The sequence below is a fragment of the Staurois parvus genome, unplaced genomic scaffold (assembly GCF_062004578.1).
Source record: "Staurois parvus isolate SC_StPar_1 unplaced genomic scaffold, SC_StPar_1.0 ptg000248l, whole genome shotgun sequence".
NCBI classification, from domain to species: Eukaryota; Metazoa; Chordata; class Amphibia; order Anura; family Ranidae; genus Staurois; species Staurois parvus.
In genome coordinates, this window is record NW_028318044.1 from 2,510,095 (window position 1) to 2,535,346 (window position 25,252).

At 44.9% G+C, this 25,252-nt stretch overlaps 1 protein-coding gene across 3 annotated transcripts in view; it reads right to left on the minus strand.

Moving 5' to 3' along the window:
• Positions 1-5,412: 5,412 nt before the first annotated feature.
• The window catches only part of CRLS1 (cardiolipin synthase 1), a 36,452-nt gene continuing 16,612 nt past the window's right edge, over positions 5,413-25,252 (minus strand). The window contains exons 4-7 of one of the 3 annotated variants that reach the window (XM_089680628.1): positions 23,630-23,715; positions 16,827-16,895; positions 10,634-10,725; positions 5,413-5,689 (exon numbers count right to left, since the gene is read on the minus strand). In XM_089680628.1, the coding sequence (XP_089536754.1) occupies positions 5,590-5,689; positions 10,634-10,725; positions 16,827-16,895; positions 23,630-23,715 (347 nt within the window). In that variant the 3' untranslated portion in view covers positions 5,413-5,589. The remainder of the gene's footprint in view (positions 5,690-10,633; positions 10,726-16,826; positions 16,896-23,629; positions 23,716-25,252) is intronic. The other 2 variants (XM_089680630.1, XM_089680629.1) reach the window with 2 other exon arrangements.

The window sequence follows — 25,252 nt, forward strand, 5'->3', positions numbered from 1 at the left end:
GAGGGCACAGTACAGGGAGGAAGCAGAAGGGTACAGTACAGGGAGGTGGCAGAAGGGCACAGTACAGGGGGGAGGCAGAAGGGCACAGTACAATGGGGGGGGGGGGGATCTGGAGGGCACGGTACAGATTCCAGCACGCTGCCCAACACAAGTCCATCTCAGGACAGCTTTGTTAAAACCATGACTGTCCCAGCAAATCCGGGATAATTGTCAAATATGATGTAATGCAAAATTATCATAGGGCCCCCAATGCACCTGGAGTCCCTGGGCAGTGCCCATTCATTAAGACAGCCCTTCCCAGATGCATTAAACAGATTTCTTTTGTGCCTAAAACATGCACATTTCCATATGTGCAATTTTTCCCAATCAAAAACCACAGTTTCCACAGTTAGAATTGTGTTTGTTCAAGAAGTATTTTCCACCCCGCTCCTTGAAATTTTCTCATCACTACAGTCCAAAACAATCATCGATTAGACCCTACTAACCATGACAAAATTGAACAAATGTTGTGAGAAAAGAAACTGAAACAAATACTACTGGTTTATGGCCAGCTTTACTTATCGCACTTTACCAGAGCAGGAATGGCCCAGTAATTGCAAGCAATACTAGAAAGGAAGGGAGCATTGCGTGCCTTTAGGGTCGACTCCAGGTATGATCTTTAATCCATACTTACATTGGACTATCTTGGACCAATGCACTGTATGTACGCATACCTGAGGATCCACTGGGGAAGGCAATGACTGTAGTAGTTGCAGCTACTATACAGATTGCCACGATTTCCCAGGCTCTGTGCCAAGCAGCTTCCCATCTGCATACTGACCACAAGGAGTCTCTTGCTTGGCATGGTCACCATTCACAAAAAGCCTTGTAATTTTTCAATGAATACAAGGCATTTTCTGATTGGATGAAGTGGGGGCATTGACGTCCATCACCAAGTGATAGGGTCGTGTAGCACAGCATTCAGGCACTGATACATCAATGGGCTTAACTTGTCTGGTGTCTTTCCATCAGTCCATACTACATTTGAAATAATTTTAGGTGGATGTCCATTGGTTGACTCTCCCATTGGCTTCTTAAACATCTCAGGAACTATTAAAGCATGCAAGTCCTCAAACCTGTAATCCACAGTTTTTCTTTTGAAAACAAATAAAGCCAGGTATACACCAGTAGAATTTCAAAATTAAGGAAAATTTATAGAAAAATTCTTAGTACATTCAAATCTTGTTCAAAATGTTGTTTGCTTTTAACAATGAATTTTAGAATGAATGGACTTTACCAAATGAAAACCACTTACAATGTTAGAAATTTGAACAATCCAGGAAAATGTTCCATCCTGCTCCTTTGAATTTTCTTATCACTACACTCAAAAGCGAATTTGACCCCATTCATGTTCTTAGTGAGAAACGTTGAAAGAAAATTCTACCAATGGATATCCAGCTTAACGTTCACTCTTCCAAATTTATTGGAAAGACTGAGATGCACCATGTAGGCCATTGGAGTTGGCTGGAATTGGCAAATCCATTCGTAGATATTGCTGCTGGAATGCCTATTGATCTTTCGGACTGTAGACATCCACAATTCAGCATTTTGGGAGGACTAATTGGCCGACATTGGTTTACTAGTCCAAAAATAAGTAAAAAGGAAGATACAATGGACCTTCAGTTCATAAAGCTGGTGGATGCAACACCAACACACAAAAAAACTCTTTGCAACATGTAGCAATGACGAACTTTCACAACTTTATACCTATAAAGGGTCCTTAATGGACAGTTCAGACTTTTAGAATACAAGCAATTCAGAATCAACAAAGAGTCATAAGACAAAGGAAGTTTGCATGAAAAAGACTGACCTTACTGACCTGCTGGTGGACCAGAGGCCAACATGGATTATTGGGTCAGCCAGAGCTGGACTGGGACTTACAGGGAAACTGTTGTCTTTCTACAATTCGTTTTATACATATCTAAATGTGATCAGCTTAATGTAAATAATTGTACGAGTTCATGTTTTATAAACTATGTTTTTGTGTATGGCTTGTAAATTATGTACGTCTACGGGGGCAGCCAGATTCGCATATATCTGCCACAATCTGTGCTTCCTGTTTGCAATGCAGGGCTGTACAATGGCACTACTACTGGGTACAATGGCGCACTAGGTCTCATCTAGATTAAAAGAATCCCTATTGAAGAATGTGCTCAGATTGGGGCTTCTTGATGCTAATGAAGGACAACTGGTTCTGAAAATAAGGGTTGGAACTATTTACATATGAGTACATAGATTCTGATTACAAATAGGGATAGACATACATTATATTGACAAAAGTATTGGGCCACCTGCCTTTACACGCACAGGAATTTTAATGGCATCCCAGTCTTAGTCCGTAGGGTTCAATATTGAGTTGGCCCGACCTTTGCAGCTATAACAGCTTCAACTCTTCTGGGAAGGCCGTCCACAAGGTTTAGGAGGGTGTCTATGGGAAGGTTGGACCATTCTTCCAGAAGCACATTTGTCAGGTCAGGCACTGATGTCGGGGGAGGAGGCCTGGCTCACAGTCTCCGCTCTAATTCATCCCAAAGGTGTTCTATCGGGTTGAGGTCAGGACTCTGTGCAGGACAGTCAAGTTCCTCCACCCCAAACTGGCTCCTCTATGTCTTTATGGACCTTGCTTTGTGCACTGGTGCGCAGTCATGTTGTAACAGGAAGGGGCCATCCCCAAACTCTTCCCACAAAGTTGGGAGCATGAAATTGTCCAAAATGTCTTGGTATGCTGACGCCTTAAGAGTTCCCTTCACTGGAACTAGGGGGCCAAGCCCAACCCCTGAAAAACAACCCCACACCATAATCCCCCTCCACCAAACTTTACACTTGCAACAATGCAGTCAGGCAAGTACCGTTCTCCTGGCAACCTCCTAACCCAGACACGTCCATCGGATTGCCAGAGCAATCGCCAAACCCAGACACATCCATCAGATTGCCAGAGCAATCGCCAAACCCAGACACATCCATCAGATTGCCAGAGCAATCGCCAAACCCAGACACATCCATCAGATTGCCAGAGCAATCGCCAAACCCAGACACATCCATCAGATTGCCAGAGCAATCGCCAAACCCAGACACATCCATCAGATTGCCAGAGCAATCGCCAAACCCAGACACATCCATCAGATTGCCAGAGCAATCGCCAAACCCAGACACATCCATCAGATTGCCAGAGCAATCGCCAAACCCAGACACATCCATCAGATTGCCAGAGCAAGCTGACTTTACCAGATTCTCACAGCCATCCCCCTGATGAAACACATGTGCAGATGCACATCAGCAGGGGTCCAGCTGCAGGAACCCAGAAGAGCAATGGCCCCTATTGACGTGCAGCAATACATGATCAGTACACCGAGACGTCCTAGTATGCCTGATGCAAGTATCCCGGGGTGCTGAAAACATAATTCCTGACTAGGTGAGAATAGAGGAGTGCAAGGATTCCTAAGAAAAAAAAAAATGAACCGTTACCTTTCCTGCCACCCATGTCCCCAAACATCTAAGCAAGAAAAATACATATCCATCATAATGCTCGTAATGTCAAGCACTCCTTGGTCAGCGCAGCCCCATGACTGCACAGACCAATGAGAAGCGCATCTGAGGCTTCTTTTGGCAAGATGTCCCAGAAGAAAGAAGCGTTTGTCATTGGTCAGCCTGGTCACACTGACTATTGAGTGCTTGCCATTGTGAGAATTATGATGGATACTGACTCCGGGTCTGTGTATTGCAGCGTAAAGACCGCTACATTGGAAGCATGAGGCAAAGCCACTATGTGTCGTGGGGTGCAGAGGGGTGGCCAGGATATTTGGTGTTAGTTCACCATTTAGTTTTTTCTTTTTGGAGAAAAAGTGAACTTACCCTTTAAGACCCAACGAGACAGTATAACCATTGAGGGTTATAGCGAAAAGGGACTAAAGCCAATCAAAAAGTCCTCACTCAGTGCACAAGAGGAATAACTATTTCATTTTTGGGATATGTGATGGAATAAGACATATGAATACTTTCTGATTTTAAGCACGCTATACAGTGCTATTCAATATTTACATCTGAGTTTCTCAACCAAGGTTCCATGGAACTAAAGGGTTCCTGTAAAGGTTGCTAGGGGTTCCTTGAGAAATTTCCACCTTTCAGAAAAGTTCCCACCGATACCATTGATCTTTCTAGGGGGTCATTCTTCCCACTGACCATCACACTAATGATGAGCTGTAGATATAATACATTTTAGCAGGGATTCCTTAAGACCGGAAAGATATTTCGAAGGTTCCTCAATGTTGAAAAAGTTGAGAAAGTCTGGATTAGAGTGAAGGCACCTTGACTGCTTTAGTCCCTTCTCACCATATCCTGTATGATTATACTGTTTCAGAACCAAAAACACCTGCAGAATGAAATTAGACAGTCATTTTAATAAGGCTACAGTTATAAAAGGACTACCGTATTTTTTGCCGTATAAGACACACCTGACCATAAGACGCACCTAGGTTTTAGAGGCAGAAAACAGGAAAAAAAAATTCTGAACTAATGGACTGCAGACAGTACAGGAGATGACCAGAGACTGCGGACAGCACAGGGATGACCAGAGACTGCGGACAGCACAGGGATGACCAGAGACTGCGGACAGCACAGGGATGACCAGAGACTGCGGACAGCACAGGGATGACCAGAGACTGCGGACAGCACAGATGACTGCTGACCTTTGGGGAGGTGGGGAGCGGGTACCTGAATTTGACAGGTACCCGCTCTTACTTACAAAAGTTTTTGTTTGATCTTACCTGTTCCTCGATCCAGCCGCGCGCTGTCTTCCCGGCTTCTGTAATGGCGCTCGGCATGACAGCCGGGTGCCCAGTGCGCATGAGCGAGAAGCACTTGCGCTTTGTGATTGATCCGGCGGCTTCTGGGATCTGTCATGTGTCCCAGGTACCGCCTTACCATTCACAAAAAGCACCGCTTCTTGCGCATGCGCACTTGGCACCCGGCTGTCATGCCCACACTACAGAAGCCGGGAAGACAGCACCCCGCTGGATAGAGGAACAGGTAAGGTCCCGCTGCACAGATGAGCGGCCGGCCTGGTATTCTGACACGGCCGCGGTGGAAATACCGGACCGGCCGCTCCATATTCGCCTTATAAGACGCACTGACATTTCCCCCCCAGTTTTGGGGAAGAAAATGTGCGTCTTATACGGCGAAAAATACGGTATGTACCAAATATATACATCATTATTGACAAAAGTGGAAATTTCCTTTAAAAACATTTTCTGAGTTCAGCCTGAAATTAGCATTCCAGCAATGCATCACCTTACCAAGGATCCCATCTATCGGCTTATCCCCTCAAAGCAGCTTAATTTGTGCAAGCTCATTTTTTGGAAAGACTGCACCAAAGTCTTCAAATCCACCATGTTTTATTGTATCAAAATTCAAATATTGAATATTTGTGTATAAATAATATAATCAGACTTTGATTCGGTTTCATCCAGTTCCTACGATTGGAGTTTATCAGTCATCTGTCAAGGAGCACCAACAAAAAAATTATGTCCTTCAAATGATGGTGCCGAGGGTACTTCATGAATGTTTCTTTTTATTATTCAAAACCTTCACTGTTTTATGTCCGTAATGATAATAGCTGTATCCTGAGCCAGCCGTTGTGAGAGCAGTGATACACCTGTGAAATAAAACAAACAAATTAAATAAAAATGTGGTTTTACGTAGCCTCCCTAGCAGTCTGATTATGTCCATATTTCTTTGCTCACAGCGGTACCTTTTTTTTGTATGGAAATATGTCGTTTTTTTATTGTAGGCCTGTAATTTTTAGGAATAACTCACTGAAATCTGTCCGAATAAGAGTTTAGTAAACATCCCGGGGATGATAAAATTTGAAACCCGAAATCATAAATTATAATATAATAAATAATCATAAAAATAATAATATAATAATAATAAATGTAATTCAATAATGTAATCAAACCAAAAACACTGAAATTTGAAATAGAGCGCCAAGTTCGCACATCACTGAGCAAAGTCGCAGAATCGTTTTCAGTGTTTGATGTCAAATTTCCCCCACGAATCATTATCACTCAATTCTGCAAGTGGTTCTGATTTACTATCGCTGTTCTCTAGCCGGTCTAAAACCGCGTCTGACCTAAAGGGACGCTTCTCAGTTTCCAGGCAGAAAGAACAGTAAAAATGCAGGCAGGGCGCAGGACAAAGCACTCGGGACAAAATGTATGTGAAATGGTTTGATACAGGAGTGTTATACTATGCGATTTTAGTGTATTTAGTGAATGTCATTTTTTGACATTTTTAAATTTCCTGCCAGTTCCGTCCCCCCTTACGTCCCGACGTCGCAGGGAACGGAACCCAGAAGACAGATGCCGGAGGAGATGGCGGGGGACACTGCAGGAGAGACATCGCGGGTGCTGAAACTTTACCCCGAGCTACACTCGGGAATACCGCCAGGGAGGTTAAAGTGAACCTATAACGCAAACTATACACACTTAAAGCGGTTGTAAAGGCTCCAGGTTTTTTTTACCTTCATGCAGAAACCCCTCTCTAATACTTACCTGAGCCCCATCGCGATCTAGCGATGTGCACGACACCCTTGGCTCTCCAAGGACTCTCCCTCCTTATTGGATGAGACAGCAGTGGGAGCCATTGGCTTCCAATGCTGTCAATCACAGCCAGTGAGCCAATGAGGAGAGAGAAGGGGAGGGGCTGAGCTGTGGCTCTGCGTATGAATGGATGCGCAGGAGCAAGTGGTACAAAAGGTTATAACTGTGGGGGATGAGCTGATGGAAGTGATAAATGTTTAATTGGAGGTGTCACAGGCTTCCCTGAAGAGATGAGTTTTCAGGGATCGCCTAAAGGCAGCCAAAGTATCGGAGAGCCAAACAGATTGGGGAGAGTTCCAGAGGATGGGAGAGGCTCTAGCAAAGTCCTGGGGACAAGCATGGGAGGAGGAGAGAAGGGTGGTTTGAGTGATATCTGTAAACCAGATTGGTGATGTAGCTCAGGAAAGAGTTGTGGATGGCTTTGTACATAGTTAGGATTTTGAATTCAATTCGCTGGGAACCCAGGTGAGGGATTGGCAGAGAGGGGCAGCAAACACTGAGTGGTTGGTAAGGTAGAGAAGTCTTCATGATAGACTGAAGAGGGGATAGCCTGCGAAGAGGTCGGCCAATGAGGAGGGAGTTGCAATATTCAAGGCAAGAGATAACAAGGGAGTGAATGAGCATCTTGGTGGTTTCATTAGTTAAGTAGGGGCAAATTTTAGAGATGTTATGGTGGTGAAGTCTACAAGTTTTTTGACAGTGGTTTGATTTGGGGCTGAAAGGATAGGTCAGAGTCCAGGATTACACCTAGTACCCTGGCTGGAGGGGAGGGACTGTTAGTTGCATTAAGTCATGGAGGTGGGCACGAGGGGAAGGGAATATTATCAGCTCGGTTTTAACCATTAGCCACCCGGCCAATGGCCGTTTGGCTGCTTCAAAAGTGTTGCTGCATTCCGGGTGCACGTCATTTGGCGTGCTCCCGCACATGCGCAGTTTGCGCTAATGCAGAGCGGCGCAGCAGCGCGATCTGTCACCGGCCGTGCACCTCGGACACGGCCGATGACAGATCTGAGTACCGGCTCCCGTTGCTGGTACCATGTGACCTGCTGTGACCAATCACAGCAGGTCACATGACAGTTGTATACAATGGATGGCTTCATTCATGCCATCCATTGTATACTAGTGCCTAGCTGTGAATGGTCACAGCTAATCACATGCACATGTCATGTGATTAGCTGTGACCAAATCACAGCTAAGCACAAAAAAAAAAGAAAAGCTGAATGAATCGATTTCATTCAGGTAAATGCTTGCTTATAGCAAAGTAATTCTTTGCTATAAGCAAATTGTGTAGAAAAAAAAAAAAATACTGATCACTTCCCCAAAGTAGTACAACGTTACTATGGTAACATTGTACTACTTTGGTCATAGTAAAATATGAAAAAAAATCTTAAAAAAAAATAAAAAAAAAGTGTAATAAAAAATTAAAAATAATAAAAAAATTAAAAAAAATTAAAAAAAAAAAATATATTTTTTTTTTCAATACTGTCACCAGTCAGTGTCCCTGTTCACTGCCATGCCAGTTATATGATGATGCTGTACTGCACTGGTGACAGTATGTAAAAAAAAAAAATAGTGAAAATAATTTTTTCATTTTCCAAAAAATTATGACAAAAAAAATACAACTTCAAAAAACTCGCCATGCCTCTTATGAAGTACGTCGGACTGTCTACTCTGCAAAAAGGGGTCATTTGGGGGATATCTGTACTGTCCTGACATTTGGGGGATATCTGTACTGTTCTGACATTCTTGGACCTCAAGAAATTAGATTGGCTGTCAGTACTTCAGGATTGATCAATATTCAGATCTATACCATAGTTTGTGAACTCTATAACTTTCCTACAAACTAAATAATACATCTTAATTTGGGTTATTTTCACCAAAGACATGTAGCAGAATACATCTCGGCCTAAATTTATGAAGAACAATTATTTATTTGTAAACTTTTATAACAGAAACAAAGAAAAATTTGTTTTTTGTTTCAAAATTTTTGGTCTTTTTTTGTTAATTTAGCAAAAAATAAAAACCCCAGCGGTGATTAAATACCACCAAAAGAAAGCTCTAGTTGTGTGAAGAAAATGATAAAATTTTAGTTTGGGTACAGTGTTGTATGACCGCGCAATTGTCATTCAAAGTGTGAGAGCGCTGAAACGTGAAAAATGGCCTGGGCAGGAAGGTGTAAAATTGCCCGGTATTGAAATGGTTAAACAGCTTTAGTTTAAGGAAGTGGAGCGACATCCATTCTGATATGTGAGTTAGTAAGTTGGTAATGTGAGAAGAGACTAAAAAATAGATTTGGGTGTCATTGGAATCAATGGGAGGTTATCAGGTGACCAAGAGAGGAGGTGTAGATAGAGAAGAGAAGGGGTCCAAGGACAGAGCCTTGGGGGACCCCTAAAGAAGAAGGAAGTGGAGAGGAGGAGACAGAGTTATAGGTAACACTGAAGGAGCGCTGTGATAGATAGGAGGAGAACCAGGATAAGCTGGGGATCTGCAAACACAAGGGTACAAATGAGCTGGGGTTCTGCTAAAAGGAGGGTACCAATGAGCTGGGGATCTGCTAAAAGGAGGGTACCAATGAGCTGGGGATCTGCTAAAAGGAGGGTACCAATGAGCTGGGGATCTGCTAAAAGGAGGGTACCAATGAGCTGGGGATCTGCTAAATAAGGGTACCAATGAGCTGGGGATCTGCTAAAAGGAGGGTACCAATGAGCTGGGGATCTGCTAAATAAGGGTACCAATGAGCTGGGGATCTGCTAAAACAAGGGTACCAATGAGCTGGGGATCTGCTAAAACAAGGGTACCAATGAGCTGGGGTTCTGCTAAATAAGGGTACCAATGAGCTGGGGTTCTGCTAAATAAGGGTACCAATGAGCTGGGGTTTTGCTAAAAGGAGGGTACCAATGAGCTGGGGATCTGCTAAAACAAGGGTACCAATGAGCTGGGGATCTGCTAAATAAGGGTACCAATGAGCTGGGGTTCTGCTAAATAAGGGTACCAATGAGCTGGGGTTCTGCTAAATAAGGGTACCAATGAGCTGGGGTTCTGCTAAATAAGGGTACCAATGAGCTGGGGATCTGCTAAAAGGAGGGTACCAATGAGCTGGGGATCTGCTAAAACAAGGGTACCAATGAGCTGAGGATCTGCTAAAACAAGGGTACCAATGAGCTGGGGATCTGCTGAACAAGGGCACCAATGAGCTGGGGATCTGCTGAACGAGGGCACCAATGAGCTGGGGATCTGCTGAACGAGGGCACCAATGAGCTGGAGGTCTGCTGAACAAGGGCACCAATGAGCTGGGGATCTGCTGAACGAGGGTACCAATGAGCTGGAGGTCTGCTGAATGAGGGTACCAATGAACTGGAGATCTGCTGAACGAGGGTACCAATGAGCTGGGGATCTGCTGAACGAGGGTACCGATGAGCTGGAGATCTGCTGAACGAGGGCACTAATGAGCTGGGGATCTGCTGAAAAGGGTACTAATGAGCTGGGGATCTGCTGAATGAGGGTACTAATGAGCTAGGGATCTTCTGAATGAGGGTACTGATGAGCTAGGGATCTGCCGAGTGGGGGTACGAATAGAAAATCAACACACAAGGTATTTGCCAATCTTCATTAAAGCTTTAAAAGAGCATTACCGAAGCATCAAACACACATCAAAAAAGCCCCAACTGTAAAATGCACCTGGGACCATATAAAGTGTATGTAAATATGTAAACACACTAATGGCAAATTGCTCCATGTAACGTCTGTTCAGTCTTCAGCAGGGGTAGGCAACCTGCGGCTCTCCAACTGTTGCAGGACTACAAGTTCCATCATGCCTCTGCAAGTCATAGCTGTAACTGTCAGTTCTGTAATGTTGCAATGCCACATGGGAGATGTAGTTCCACAACAGCTAGAGAGCCGCAGGTTGCCTACCCCTGGTCTAGAGAGATGGCAAACTGACCGCAGCAGACAAAGCCAGCTATGTAGTGTGAATCGGGTTGGGTTGGATCACTCACCATAGTACCTGGAGATAGACACTATCCACATAATTAAACACAGGAGCCGCTAATGAAGCTGCTACCAGTATTAACTGAACTGCAGTGTTCATCTGAAAGGCAACAAAAATACTGTAATTAGCATTGACGCTACAAAGTCGCCCTTACATGTTACACAGTACTTCCCCTTAAAGCTGAAATTTAGGTATGGCAATTCTTACAGCTTGGACCAGGGGCGGACTGACAACTCATGGGGTCCCCGGGCAATAGGGGATCATGGGACCCCTGTGTCCTTGCCCAAACTCAAAAATGCCTATGAAAAAAGGTACCAGGGGCATCTCATGGGGCCCCCTACTGACCCCGGCCGTCGGGCAGTGCCCGAGTTTCCAAATGGTCAGTCTGCCCCTGGCTTGGACCAAAGTAAGCATGCATACACCATACCTGTGGGATCCCTATGGAAGCTGCCAATCTCTGCAGGAGGCACTGCTACTCCATGACCTAACCCACTGTAAACCAACAAACTTTAAATGGTACGGCAATTCTGGGAGTTTTTCTTTAACCACTTCCCATCCGGCTCATGTATATAAAACGGCCGGACGGTGGCAGTGCAGGGGCGGGTTGCCGTTCATAAATGGCGCGCGCCATTTTGGACTGTGCGCACTCCCTGGGACACTGATCGCTGTACGGGACCTCGGTGTGAGGTCCCGATCATGTGATCACTGATTGGCCAATCAGTGATCATATGAATAGGAGTAAGCAATATGTCACTTCTGACATCATTGCTTACTACGTGTGAAATCTGTGAATGACCACAGAGATCACATGGTACAAGGCTATTCACAACAGCCTTGTACCATGTGACAAGCTGTGACCAATCACAGCTCTCACAGCATTTCTCAATGGCTGCAAGAATGCAGCCAGAGAGGATAAATTATTGCTTTTACAGCCTTTATGGGTGTAAAAGCAATCAGTGTAAAAAAAAAATCTTCATCACCCCCCACAAGTAGTACAGTGTCACCATGGTGACACTGTACTGCTAGGGTGACAGTATGTTAACAAAAAAATAATAAAAAAGGAAACTTTTTTTTTTTAAATTATGATTTTTGGTTATAAACTAATTTGGGTTATTTTTTTTTACCAAAAAGATAACGGAATACATTTTGGCCAAGATTTATGAAGAAAGATTATTTATTTGCAAAATTTTATAAGAAAAACACTTTTCTAAATTTGGACTTTTTCATTTATATAGCAAACAAAAATAAAAATCCCAGTGGTGAATAAATATCACCAAAATAAAGTTTTATCTGTCTCAAAAAAATGCTAAAAATTTCATATGGGTACAGTGTTGCATGACCGCGCAATTGTCATTCAAAGTGTGATAGCGCTGAAAGCTGAAAATTGGCCTGGACAGGAAGGGGGTGTAAGTGTCCGGACTGGAAGTGGTTAAATAACCTCATTAGTGTTTTAGAGACATCAATAGTTTTAGGGCCGGTTCACATTATGTCCCAGGCTGAATCGCACAGGAACGCGCTGTGTGTTCCTGTCTGATTCATCTGCAGCTCTGTGCAGTTAGATTTCATTTGAATGGGCTGAAATCGCACCGCACCAATAGTAGTGCATGTACTATTGGGCAGCACAGTGGCTAAATGGTTAGCACTTCCACCTGGCAGCACTCGGGTCTTTGGTTCTAATCCCAGCCACGGCACCACCTGCCTGGAGTTTGCATGTTCTCCCTGTGCCTGCGTGGGTTTCCTCCTACACTCCAAAGACATGCTGGTAGGTAAATTGGCTCCTGTCTAAATTGTCCCTAGTATGTGTATGTATGAATGCGAGTTAGGGACCTTAGATTGTACACCCCTTGAGGGTTAGGGACTGATGTGAATGTACAATACATATATACAGTCAGGTCCATAAATATTGGGACATCAACACAATTCTAACATTTTTGGCTCTTTACACCACCACACTGAATTTTAAATGAAACAAACAAGATGTGCTTTAACTGCAGACTGTCAGCTTTAATTTGAGGGTATTTACATCCAAATCAGGTGAACGGTGTAGGAATTACAACAGTTTGCATATGTGCCTCCCACTTGTTAAGGGACCAAAAGTAATGGGACAGAATAATAATCATAAACCAAACTTTCACTTTTTAATACTTGGTTGCAAATCCTTTGCAGTCAATTACAGCCTGAAGTCTGGAACGCATAGACATCACCAGACGCTGGGTTTCATCCCTGGTGATGCTCTGCCAGGCCTCTACTGCAACTGTCTTCAGTTCTTGCTTGTTCTTGGGGCATTTTCCCTTCAGTTTTGTCTTCAGCAAGTGAAATGCTCAATCGGATTCAGGTCAGGTGATTGACTTGGCCATTGCATAACATTCCACTTCTTTCCCTTCAAAAACTCTTTGGTTGCTTTTGCAGTATGCTTTGGGTCATTGTCCATCTGCACTGTGAAGCGTCCAATGAGTTGTGAAGCATTTGGCTGAATATGAGCAGATAATATTCCCGAAACACTTCACAATTCATCCGGCTGCTTCTGTCAGCAGTCACATCATCAATAAATACAAGAGAACCAGTTCCATTGGCAGCCATACATGCCCACGCCATGACACTACCACCACCATGCTTCACTGATGAGGTGGTATGCTTAGGATCATGAGCAGTTCCTTCTCCATACTCTTCTCTTCCCATCACTCTGGTACAAGTTGATCTCGGTCTCCTCTGTCCATAGGATGTTGTTCCAGAACTGTGAAGGCTTTTTTAGATGTCGTTTGGCAAACTCTAATCTGGCCTTCCTGTTTTTGATGCTCACCAATGGTTTCCATCTTGTGGTGAACCCTCTGTATTCACTCTGGTGAAGTCTTCTCTTGATTGTTGACTTTGACACACATACACCTACCTCCTGGAGAGTGTTCTTGATCTGGCCAACTGTTGTGAAGGGTGTTTTCTTCACCAGGGAAAGAATTCTTCGCTCATCCACCACAGTTGTTTTCCGTGGTCTTCCGGGTCTTTTGGTGTTGCTGAGCTCACCGGTGCGTTCCTTCTTTTTAAGAATGTTCCAAACACTTGTTTTGGCCACGCCTAATGTTTTTGCTATCTCTCTGATGGGTTTGTTTTGTTTTTTCAGCCTAATGATGGCTTGCTTCACTGATAGTGACAGCTCTTTGGATCTCATCTTGAGAGTTGACAGCAACAGATTCCAAATGCAAATAGCACACTTGAAATGAACTCTGGACCTTTTATCTGCTCATTGTAATTGGGATAATGAGGGAATAACACACACCTGGCCATGGGACAGCTGAGAAGCCAATTGTCCCATTACTTTTGGTCCCTTAACAAGTGGGAGGCACATATGCAAACTGTTGTAATTCCTACACTGTTCACTTGATTTGGATGTAAATACCCTCAAATTAAAGCTGACAGTCTGCAGTTAAAGCACATCTTGTTCGTTTCATTTCAAATCCATTGTGGTGGTGTATAGAGCCAAAAATGTTAGAATTGTGTCGATGTCCCAATATTTATGGACCTGACTGTATGTGTGTAAAGCGCTGCATAAAATTGACAGCGCTATACAAGTACCTGAAATAAAATGAATACGATGTTTTGAAATGCACAGCAACTGCATCACAAGATACTTTCTACCATGCGATTTGGTCCAGTTCGACCTGTGTTTGGGGTGTGGTCAACTTTTAACTGACCCCCGCAGCAGATCGCAAGGGCATGGCGATCGGAATGCAGTGCGGGAAGCTGCACGGGATCGCAGCTCTACCGCACTGTATTCTAGTGTGATCGAGCCCTTAGAGTCCATTCACATGTGCGGTGCTCTCTGAAGAGCAATTCACATACGGATTGCTCTTCAGCCAGCATAAGACAGGCGGCGAGGAGGCGCTGTATCACCTCCTCACTGACTGCTTTAACCCCTTGCACCCAGCACAAGCACTCCACAACCATGTACACTATTTGCGGTTTTGGGGTGATTGTAAAACAGCCCTATTCATGTGAATGGGGTACGATTGGTTAACCCATAGGTCTCATGCACACTAGAAAAGCTAAAAACTGCTGTAGAAATGCTGGACAATAAACGCTCGTTTTAGAGATTTTTGTTGGGTTTAGCAGTGTGTAAGCTACGTTTTTAGCTTCTGCATTCAGAAGCTGGCCCGTTGCTAAGGAGTGGCCAGAAAGCATGCTGGGGTGGTGACGTCACAAGGGGGCGGGGTCTACAAGTGACGTCACTGGATGGCCCACCCCTTAGTTATTAAAGAGCTGTAAGACGGCGGGAGCCTTCACCGGGACCAGAGGTTTTTATTTTTGGGTGGGTGGGTGGGTGGTGGCCGTGGGCATCGCCATCCATGATGGATCCACACTGGGTGACATTTTTTTTTTTTGTTTAATAAAGGACTTGTCAAAAACTTGTGTTGCGTTTTTATTTACTTTTTACACTTTTATGGTGAAGGAGCAGGGATACTACATACCCCATACTCATTCACATAGAGGGGAGAATCTCGGGGGGTTGTTAAAGGGGGCTTCCAGATTCTGAAAAGCCCCCCCCCCGTCCACAGACCCCCAAAACCACCAGCCACGGTTGTGGAGAAGGGGCCCTTGTCCTCATCAACATGGGGACAAAGTGCTTTGAGGAGGACTGCCCCCCCCAACCCCAAGGTACCTTCCAACCCCCCCATGTTGAGGGTATGTGGCCTGGTATGGTTTAGGACAGGGGGCGCTCATTGGCCCCCCCTTTCCAGACCTGCCAAGCTGCATGCTCAGATAAGGGTCTGGTATGGATTTGGGGAGAGAAGAAGGGGGACCACACCCCATTTTTTTTTTTTAATGTGGTGATCCCCTTAAAATCCATACCAGACCCAAAAAGCTTAGTATGGATGTTTTTTTCACTTTTTGTTTTATTGCCGGCAATATATATATATATATTTACATTCAGCTGTCAGAGGGGAATCCTACCACACCATTTTTTTTTTTTTAAATTTTGGCATGGTGTTCCCCTTAAAATCCATACCAGACCCAAAGGGCTTAGTATAGATTGGGGGGGACCCCCATGACGTTTTGTTTCACTTTTTGTTTTATTGTCGGCTATATATATATACACACACATATATATATATATATATATATATATATATATATATATATATATATATATATATATATATTTATTTTTACATTCAGCTGTCAGAGGGGAATCCTACCACACACCATTTTTCTTTTAATTTTGGTGTGGTGTTCCCCTTAAAATCCATACCAGACCCAAAGGGCTTAGTACGGACTGGGGGGGGGGGGGACCCCCATGATGTTTTTCTTCACTTTTTGTTTTATTGCCGGCAATATATATATTTTTTACATTCAGCTGTCAGTGGGGAATCCTACCACACACCATTTTTTTTTTTTTAATTTTGGTACGGTGTTCCCCTTAAAATCCATACCAGACCCAAAGGGCTTAGTATAGATTGGGGGGGACCCCCATGACGTTTTGTTTCACTGTTTGTTTTATTGCCGGCAATATATATATACTGTATATATATACTGTATATATATATATTTATTTTTACATTCAGCTGTCAGAGGGGAATCCTACCACACACCATTTTTTTTTTTTTTAATTTTGGTGTGGTGTTCCCCTTAAAATCCATACCAGACCCAAAGGGCTTAGTATGGACCGGGGGGGGGGGGGACCCCCATGATTTTCACTATTTGTTTTATTGCCGGATAGATATATAGATATATATATATATATATATATATATATATATATATATATATACACATACAGACAGACAGACAGACAGACATATAATCCTGCTGACTCATCCGTTGTTAAGGACATGGCGGCTGGTTTCCTGGCCCTCTCCTTAACCAGCAAAGGAAAAAATGCTGCTAAAAAATGCTGCTGGGCACCGGCATGTAGCAGAGTTCAGTATAGTGTAGGATCTGTCAGCGTTTTTTTTTCTGCCAAAGCACCAATGCTCCTGGATGCACTGGCCCTGGGTTAATTTTCCTGCCGGTAAACACTACTGCTACTAAAAGCTTCTAAATGTCTATGTGTGTGTGGGCACATAGGAGAATATAATTAAAAAAAAAAAAAAAGCCTGATTCCCCTAAAAGTGGCTGCAAAAACTCCCTGTGTGCATGAGGACATACTGCTAACTATTAGATGGATCCCCAAACTCATTAGCCAGCGGAGGAGAGGAAACCATACCTACCTTACTGATAAACGTTGGCTCTAACTGAGCAGTTGCATAGCAAGGGTTAAAATATTTTCCAACTGTTCTCTGAAAGACAGGAAAAAAACAAACATTTTTGGTGCATTTATTAGGAAGACTAGCAATCAATTTGAGTCTTGGAAACAATGTGAAGAACTATTCAGGCTTTCCCTTTCATGATTCCAGGACAGAACTGGGCTATAGACAGGCTGCTTTCACCATCCCCTATTGAAGGTCCTGTATTAGCCCCCGGTCACATTGGGTGCGATTTGGTGTGTGATTTTCATGGCAGGCGACTTGCAAATCGTAGTCCAAGTCGCACCCTATTGTCCGCTATTAGAACGGTCATATCGGTGCGATTCCGACTTGGTCAGAGCCGCACCGGTTTCTAAAGTAGTACATACACTACTCTTGTTGTGATTTGCATAGACGTCTGTGTCAGATGTCTTGCAAATCGCAATCAAATCGGCATGTCACCCGACTTTGAAATTGTGCGACTTCACTGTAAGTCGCACGATTTCAAAACCGGCTTTGATGTGACCGGGGTGATACTGTAATCCTGCCAGGCTTCACACACAGTACTACATATGCTCATCATAGGTGTCCGGCTATGATCAGAGAAGACAGGATCAAACAGTCTTTTTACACAATGCGGAGGCTTAACCCCTTACGTTCCACAGCTTGTGACATGCGAGCCCCCAAGGTGGTGATTTCCCCCAACTGCTGATGCCTTTGATCCGATAATAGCTGGAGCTGTCCCCTGGACCCTGATGATCATTGGCGGAGATTATATATATATATATATATATATATATATATATATATATACACACACACACACACACACACACACATACACATATATATACACACACACACACATATATACATATACACACACATGCGCATACCTTTTGCGCTTCTGGTGAGTACATTCATTTACTGGCCCTCGTCAGAGATCACCGACACGGAGCACAGATCACTAATTTATCTGGACTTGATATGTATTCTCTGTGTATGATGCACTATTTATTATTTATTTCAGGTACTTATATATCGCCATCAATTTACGCAGCGCTTTACATATATATTGTACATTCACATCAGTCCCTAACCCTCAAGGGGTGTACAATCTAAGGTCCCTAACTCCCATTCATACATACACATACTAGGGGCAATTTAGACAGGAGCCAATTCACCTACCAGCACGTCTTTGGAGTGTGGGAGGAAACCGGAGTACCCGGACGAAACCCACACAGGCACAGGGAGAACATGCAAACTCCAGGCAGGTGGTGCCGTGGCTGGAATTCGAACCAACGACCCGAGTACTGCCAGGAGAAAGTGCTAACCATTTAGCCACTGTGCTGCCCTACTACAGTCACTTTATATATTGACATTACCGTTTTTTTCGCTCCATAAGACGCACTTTTTTCCTCCCAAAAAAGGGGGGAAAATGTTAGTGTGTCTTATGGAGCGTCCGGTCCGGTATTTCCACTGCCGCCGTGTCAGAATACCGGGCCGGCCGCTCAGCTCTGCAGTGGGACCTTATGGAGATGACTGCTGACCTTTGGGGAGGGGGGGGAGCGGGTACCTGAATTTGACAGGTACCCGCTCTTACTTCCGCGGAGTTGTTCTTTGATCTTACCTGTTCCTCTATCCAGCGGCGCGCTGTCTTCCCGGCTTCTGTAGTGGCGCTGGGCTTGAGAGCCGGGTGCCAAGTGCGCATGCTCAAGAAGTGGTGCTTTTTTGTGAATGGTAAGGCGGTACCTGGGACACATGACAGATCCCAGAAGCCGCCGGACCAATCACAAAGGGCAAGTGCTTCTCGCTCATGCGCACTTGGCACCCGGCTGTCATGCCGAGCGACGACACTACAGAAGCCGGGAAGACAGCGCGCGGCTGGACGAGGAACAGGTAAGATCAAAGAACAACTCCGCGGAAGTAAGAGCGGGTATCTGTCAAATTCAGGTACCCGCTCCCCCCCTCCCCAAAGGTCAGCAGTCATCCCCTGTACTGTCCGCAGTCTCTGGTCACCTCCTGTACTGTGTCTGCAGTCTCTGGTCATCTCCTGTACTGTGTCCGCAGTCTCTGGTCATCTCCTGTACTGTGTCCGCAGTCTCTGGTCATCCCCTGTACTGTGTCCGCAGTCTCTGGTCATCCCCTGTACTGTGTCCGCAGTCTCTGGTCATCTCCTGTACTGTGTCCGCAGTCTCTGGTCATCTCCTGTACTGTGTCCGCAGTCTCTGGTCATCTCCTGTACTGTGTCCGCAGTCTCTGGTCATCTCCTGTACTGTGTCCGCAGTCTCTGGTCATCTCCTGTACTGTGTCCGCAGTCTCTGGTCATCTCCTGTACTGTGTCCGCAGTCTCTGGTCATCTCCTGTACTGTGTCCGCAGTCTCTGGTCATCTCCTGTACTGTGTCCGCAGTCTCTGGTCATCTCCTGTACTGTGTCCGCAGTCTCTGGTCATCTCCTGTACTGTGTCCGCAGTCTCTGGTCATCTCCTGTACTATGTCCGCAGTCTCTGGTCATCTCCTGTACTGTGTCCGCAGTCTCTGGTCATCTCCTGTACTGTGTCCGCAGTCTCTGGTCATCTCCTGTACTATGTCTGCAGTCCATTAGTTCAGAATTTTTTTTTCCCGTTTTCTGCCTCTAAAACCTAAGTGTGTCTTATGGAGCGAAAAATACGGTATATATCCCTTTTTTCGTTACGTCACCCAGAGACGATCCATCACGGTGTCACTTCTTACGCGCTGCAATAGCGCTCACTTCCCAATACCTATATATTTAGATTTAATATTTTTATTCATCATACTTTAGCGCTGCATTTTTATCATATTGTATTATTTGGAGGTCTAGAGGTTTGCCTTTTATTCCAGCAGCTTTCCTCTGTCTGCGCTCGCATTTATTCACATACGTTTCCGTTACTGTAATCCTGCCAGGCTTCATACACAGCACTAAATATGATCAGCTTTTTTCCTTTTATTACTTACCCCATGCTAAAAGGAAGGGTTAGAATATCCCAGCACACCGGAGAGTGGGGCTGCTGCTGGTAATTGGAGAACTGAGCTATGCTGCGTGTCGCAATGAACTGCTTAAAGAAAATAAATCGTATTTATTTCACAGCTTTCTCCCCTATGGGAAAAATGTACATGCAGTATTTTGTCCCATGTTTCCAGGGGCTGTCTTGTTTTGTAATTCGTTTATTTGTACAAATACCATGCACAAAGAAGGCAAACAGACCATCTTAGGAAGTGCACTGAACTTTGCAAGAAAGTGCTATATTGTCCAAAAAAAAGAATAAAAAAATGGTCATAGTCAGTAAGAAAAGGCGTAAACAAAGCATTGTCAAAAATAATGGTTCATATAGAGCAGTGGTCTCCAAACTGCGACCCTCTGCTTGCTTTTATTCCTGCCACTGACACCAACCGTGGGGCATAATTCCTGCCACTGACACCAACAATGGAGCATAATTCCTGCCACTGACACCAACAACAATGGGGCATAATTCCTGCCACTGACACCAGCAACAATGGGGCATAATTCCTGCCACTGACACCACCAACAATGGGGCATAATTCCTGCCACTGACACCACTAACAATGGGGCATAATTCCTGCCACTGACACCACCAACAATGGGGCATAATTCCTGCCACTGACACCACCAACAATGGGGCATAATTCCTGCCACTGACACCAACGTTGGGCATAATTCCTGCCACTGACACCAACAAAGGGGCATAATTCCTGCCACTGACACCAACAAAGGGGCATAATTCCTGCCACTGACACCAACAAAGGGGCATAATTCCTGCCACTGACACCAACATAGGGGCATAATTCCTGCCACTGACACCAACAAAGGGGCATAATTCCTGCCACTGACACCAACAATGGGGCATAATTCCTGCCACTGACACCAACAATGGGGCATAATTCCTGCCACTGACACCACCAACAAAGGGGCATAATTCCTGCCACTGACACCACCAACAATGGGGCATAATTCCTGCCACTGACACCACCAACAATGGGGCATAATTCCTGCCACTGACACCAACCATGGAGCATAATTCCTGCCACTGACACCAACCATGGGGCATAATTCCTGCCACTGACACCAACAATGGAGCATAATTCCTGCCACTGACACCAACAAAGGGGCATAATTCCTGCCACTGACACCAACAAAGGGGCATAATTCCTGCCACTGACACCAACAAAGGGGCATAATTCTTGCCACTTACACCAACAAAGGGGCATATTTCCTGCCACTGACACCAACAATGGAGCATAATTCCTACCACTGACACCAACAATGGAGCATAATTCCTGCCACTGACACCAACAATGGGGCATAATTCCTGCCACTGACACCAACAAAGGGGCATAATTCTTGCCACTGACACCAACAAAGGGGCATAATTCCTGCCACTGACACCAATAATGGAGCATAATTCCTACCACTGACACCAACGTTGGGCATAACTCCTGCCACTGACACCAGCGATAGGGTATAATTGCTTCCACTGACACCAACAATAGAGCACTATTCCTCCCACTGACACCAACAATAGAGCACTATTCCTCCCACTGACACCAATAGAGCACTATTCCTCCCACTGACACCAATAGAGCAGTATTCTTCCCACTGACACCAATAGAGCACTATTCCTCCCACTGACACCAACTATTTCTTCCCCCAATACCAAAGATCAGTCATTGTTTACTCCCACTGGGTAAAGTCCATTCTGCCGCCGCCCCCCCCCAAGGTCTGAAGGACAGTAAACTGGCCCTGTCTTTAGAAAGTTTGGAGACCCCCTAATATAGAGCATCCAGGGCAAAGTTATATGGCGGTAGTATTAGAAAGCCTATGGAAAGCGAGGCTTGGAACGCACGCTGGCCATTACTATTGGAACACACACAGGCTGCATAAACTGGTGCCGGTTCTTTGGGCCCCATTACATATGAGTGTAAGGATACATTTTTGTTATGCAATTCCTAATATATACAACACTGAGAGCATTTAACTCGTGTGGATTACTTGAGCTGCTTGGAGCATCACCCTTACGTTAACCAGTTACTGCCCGGCCTATAGCCAGATGGCGGCCGGGCGAACAGCTCGTCCCTCCAGCCTCCATATGGCATCCTTTCAGGAACGCGCATTGTGCATGCCCGCAGGGACGTGCTGTAGTGCGATCTGTCACCGGCTGTGTACCTCGGACACGGCCGATGACAGATCTGTGTACCAGCCCCGTTGCCAGTACCATGTGACCGGCTGTCACCAATCACAGCAGGTCACATGATAGTTGTATACAATGGATGGCTTCCTTTCATGCCATCCATTGTATACAAGTGTGTCTAACTGTGAATGGTCACAGCGATCACATGCACAAGCTGGGCCAATCACATCCCAGCTGTGTCATGTGATTAGCTGTGGCCAAATCACAGCTAAGCACACACAATAAAAAAAAAAAAAACCCCTGAATGAATGGATTTCATTCAGGTAAATGCTTTTTACTTTCTTATAGCAAATTCGCTTTAAGTATCATTAACCACTTGAAGGTTTTACCCCCTTCATGGCCAGGCCATTTTTGCTATTCAACACTGCGCTAATTTAACTGGTAATTGTGCTGTCATGCAACACTGTACCCAAATGAAATTTGTATCATTTTTATTTTTTTTCACAAAAATAGAGCTTTCTTTTGGTGGTATTTAATCACCACTGGTTTTATTTATTTATTCATTTATTTATTTATTGTGATCTAAATGCAAAAAAAAAAAAAAAAAAAAAAAATGAAACAAAACTCGTTTTTGTGTTAGGAAATTTTGCAAATAATTTTTCTTAAGAACTTTCAGCCAAAATGTATTCTGCTACATTTCTTTGGTACAAATAACCCAAATCAGTGTATATTACTTATTTTATATAAAAGTTATATAGAGTCTAAAAGCTATAGCATATATATTTTTAAATTGATCAATCCCAATGTATAGACAGACAGATAGATAGTGTCAGGGATCGGTGTCCCTGCCGCGATACGCCGGGCGGCGCATGTGCAGGACACCGATGCATTTTAATCGGCGGGCAGCGGGACCTGGGCGATCGCGATGGCCACGCATGCGCACTGGCAATCGCGGACACGTGCCTGGCACCAATGACAGTGCAGGGCGGGCTATTTAAACTGGATTAGAGGTATGTCAATTGCCGTCTGGTCTTTTGTGCTCTGTCCTGATACCTGATCCTGTTACTCCGTTGCCGACCTCTGCATTGTACCTGACCCTGCTGATTGTATCCTGCTTAACCCTTGGCTTGCCTGACCATCCTTCTGCCTGACCCCTTGTACCGCGCTGCCCGTGAGTTACTGAACCCGGCTTGTGACCCCGACCATTCTCTGCCTTCTCCTCCGGTACCTCGCTGCCCGCACGTTGCTGACCTGGCCCGCCCGACTACGCTTCCAGCCACCCAGACGATCCATCCATCCCGCCCGCAGGGATCGTCCCTGGTTACCAGGTCTGCCAGCCTCTTCACAGCAGACTCCTTACCCTGCACTCCTCTGACAGTGCTCTCTACCATTGTCGGACATACTCAGGGGTTGCGACCTGATTCCTGTCTGCTACAAGTCCATCCCCACCATCAGGGGCCCTGGTGAATAAGCAGACTGGGACTTAGACCCCGCGCCCTGAGGAAATCCGTGCTGTGGACCGATAGAGACGCCGCCAGGCGGATCGTGACAGATAGATTAGATAAAGAATCTTATTTCAATTGCATTAAAAAAAAAAAAAAATATTATAGGAATACTTACAGGCGGTGGCAGCGTTTTATATCTAACATAAAACACAGCAGCAATCAAGGCAATGTCTCTTAAAATGATCATAATGGTTAGGGGAACTGGAACAAAAACAAAGGCAAATGTTAGCAGAGCAGCCGGGGTGACATAATGAACTGCAATTTTAAATCCTATACATGACATTCAGTGTTCGTTGGTACTGGGCTGTCCACACTGGTGCTTGTGAAGACTTTTTCATATTTTATTTTAACCACTTTCCTGCCGCCCTATACAAGATATACTGTTACAGGGCAGCAGGGGTGTGCAAAATCATGTATATACATGTGATTTTGCATCTCTGGGTAGCCAAAAGACAGCCTGCTAATGGCTTTGGGATCCACACCCTGCCTGCTGTCAATCAGTATAGCTGAGAAGGAAACAATGCTTCACAATGGAGTCTAGAGCTCTGTCTGATGGCTGAATGGGAGACTACATATTAATATGCAATATTTAAAAAAAAAGTTTTGTTTTTTTTTTATTATTTTTGACCATAATAATGGCTTGTTCTCACCAGCAGGTGTGTGTGCACTGTGTAGGGGTGGTGCTGATGCACTGTACTGACACATCACACATTTTGTCCCCCCCCCCCCCCACCGATTCCCCAAAATAACATTTCGTTTTTCTGTCTGCTCCATAGCACATAGTAGTGGTCTACAACGAAGTGTGTTAAAGCGGAGCTCCACCCAAAAGGGGAAGTTCCGCTTTAAGGACAGCTCCCCTGCTCCCCATTAAGGATTGGCACCGAATTTGACAGGTACCCGCTCCCACTTCCGGTCTTATCGTCTAGGCCAGTGGTCGGCAAGCCACGGCTCGCGAGCCACATGCGGCTCTTTACACATTTTAATGCGGCTCTTCTGTGTGCCGGGCGCTCGCTCCCCTCCCCTCCTCTCGGGCGACCGCTCCCCTCCCCTCCCTCCTCTCGGGTGGCCGAGGACTCTACAGCTAGCCCAGCAATGATTGGCCAGTCTCGCTGCCACTCACATCCTGATAGCTAGTGATTGGCTGTCAGGATGTGTGTAGGCGGGGCAGCGTGACGAACGTGAGGGGAGCTAGGCTCCTCTCACAGTCCGCCCTGAAGACCGGAACGGCGCGGGGAGCATGGCGAGAGGAACGCGCGGAGCAAAGGTAAGTGAATTGACACAGGGGGGACTTGACTTACTACTTGCTACTACTATATGGGGGATGAATTACTATATGGGGGATGAATTAATATGGGGGATGAATTACTATATGGGGGAGGAATTACTATATGGGGGAGGAATTACTATATGGGGGAGGAATTACTATATGGGGGATGAATTACTATATGGGGGATGAATTACTATATGGGGGATGAATTACTATATGGGGGATGAATTACTATGGGGGATGAATTACTATATGGGGGATGAATTACTATAAAAAAACTTATTGAAACTAAAAACAGTGTACCATCCTATGTATTTTCAGTTTTAAAAATGTGGCTCTCAAAATAAATTTCAATCGTGGTTTTGGCGAGATTTGGCTCAGTTGAAAAAAAAGGTTGCCCACCACTGGTCTAGGCAATCGGAAGCGGAAGGTGTCCTCCCTCCCTCTTTCCCTGTAGTCTTTTGGGACACG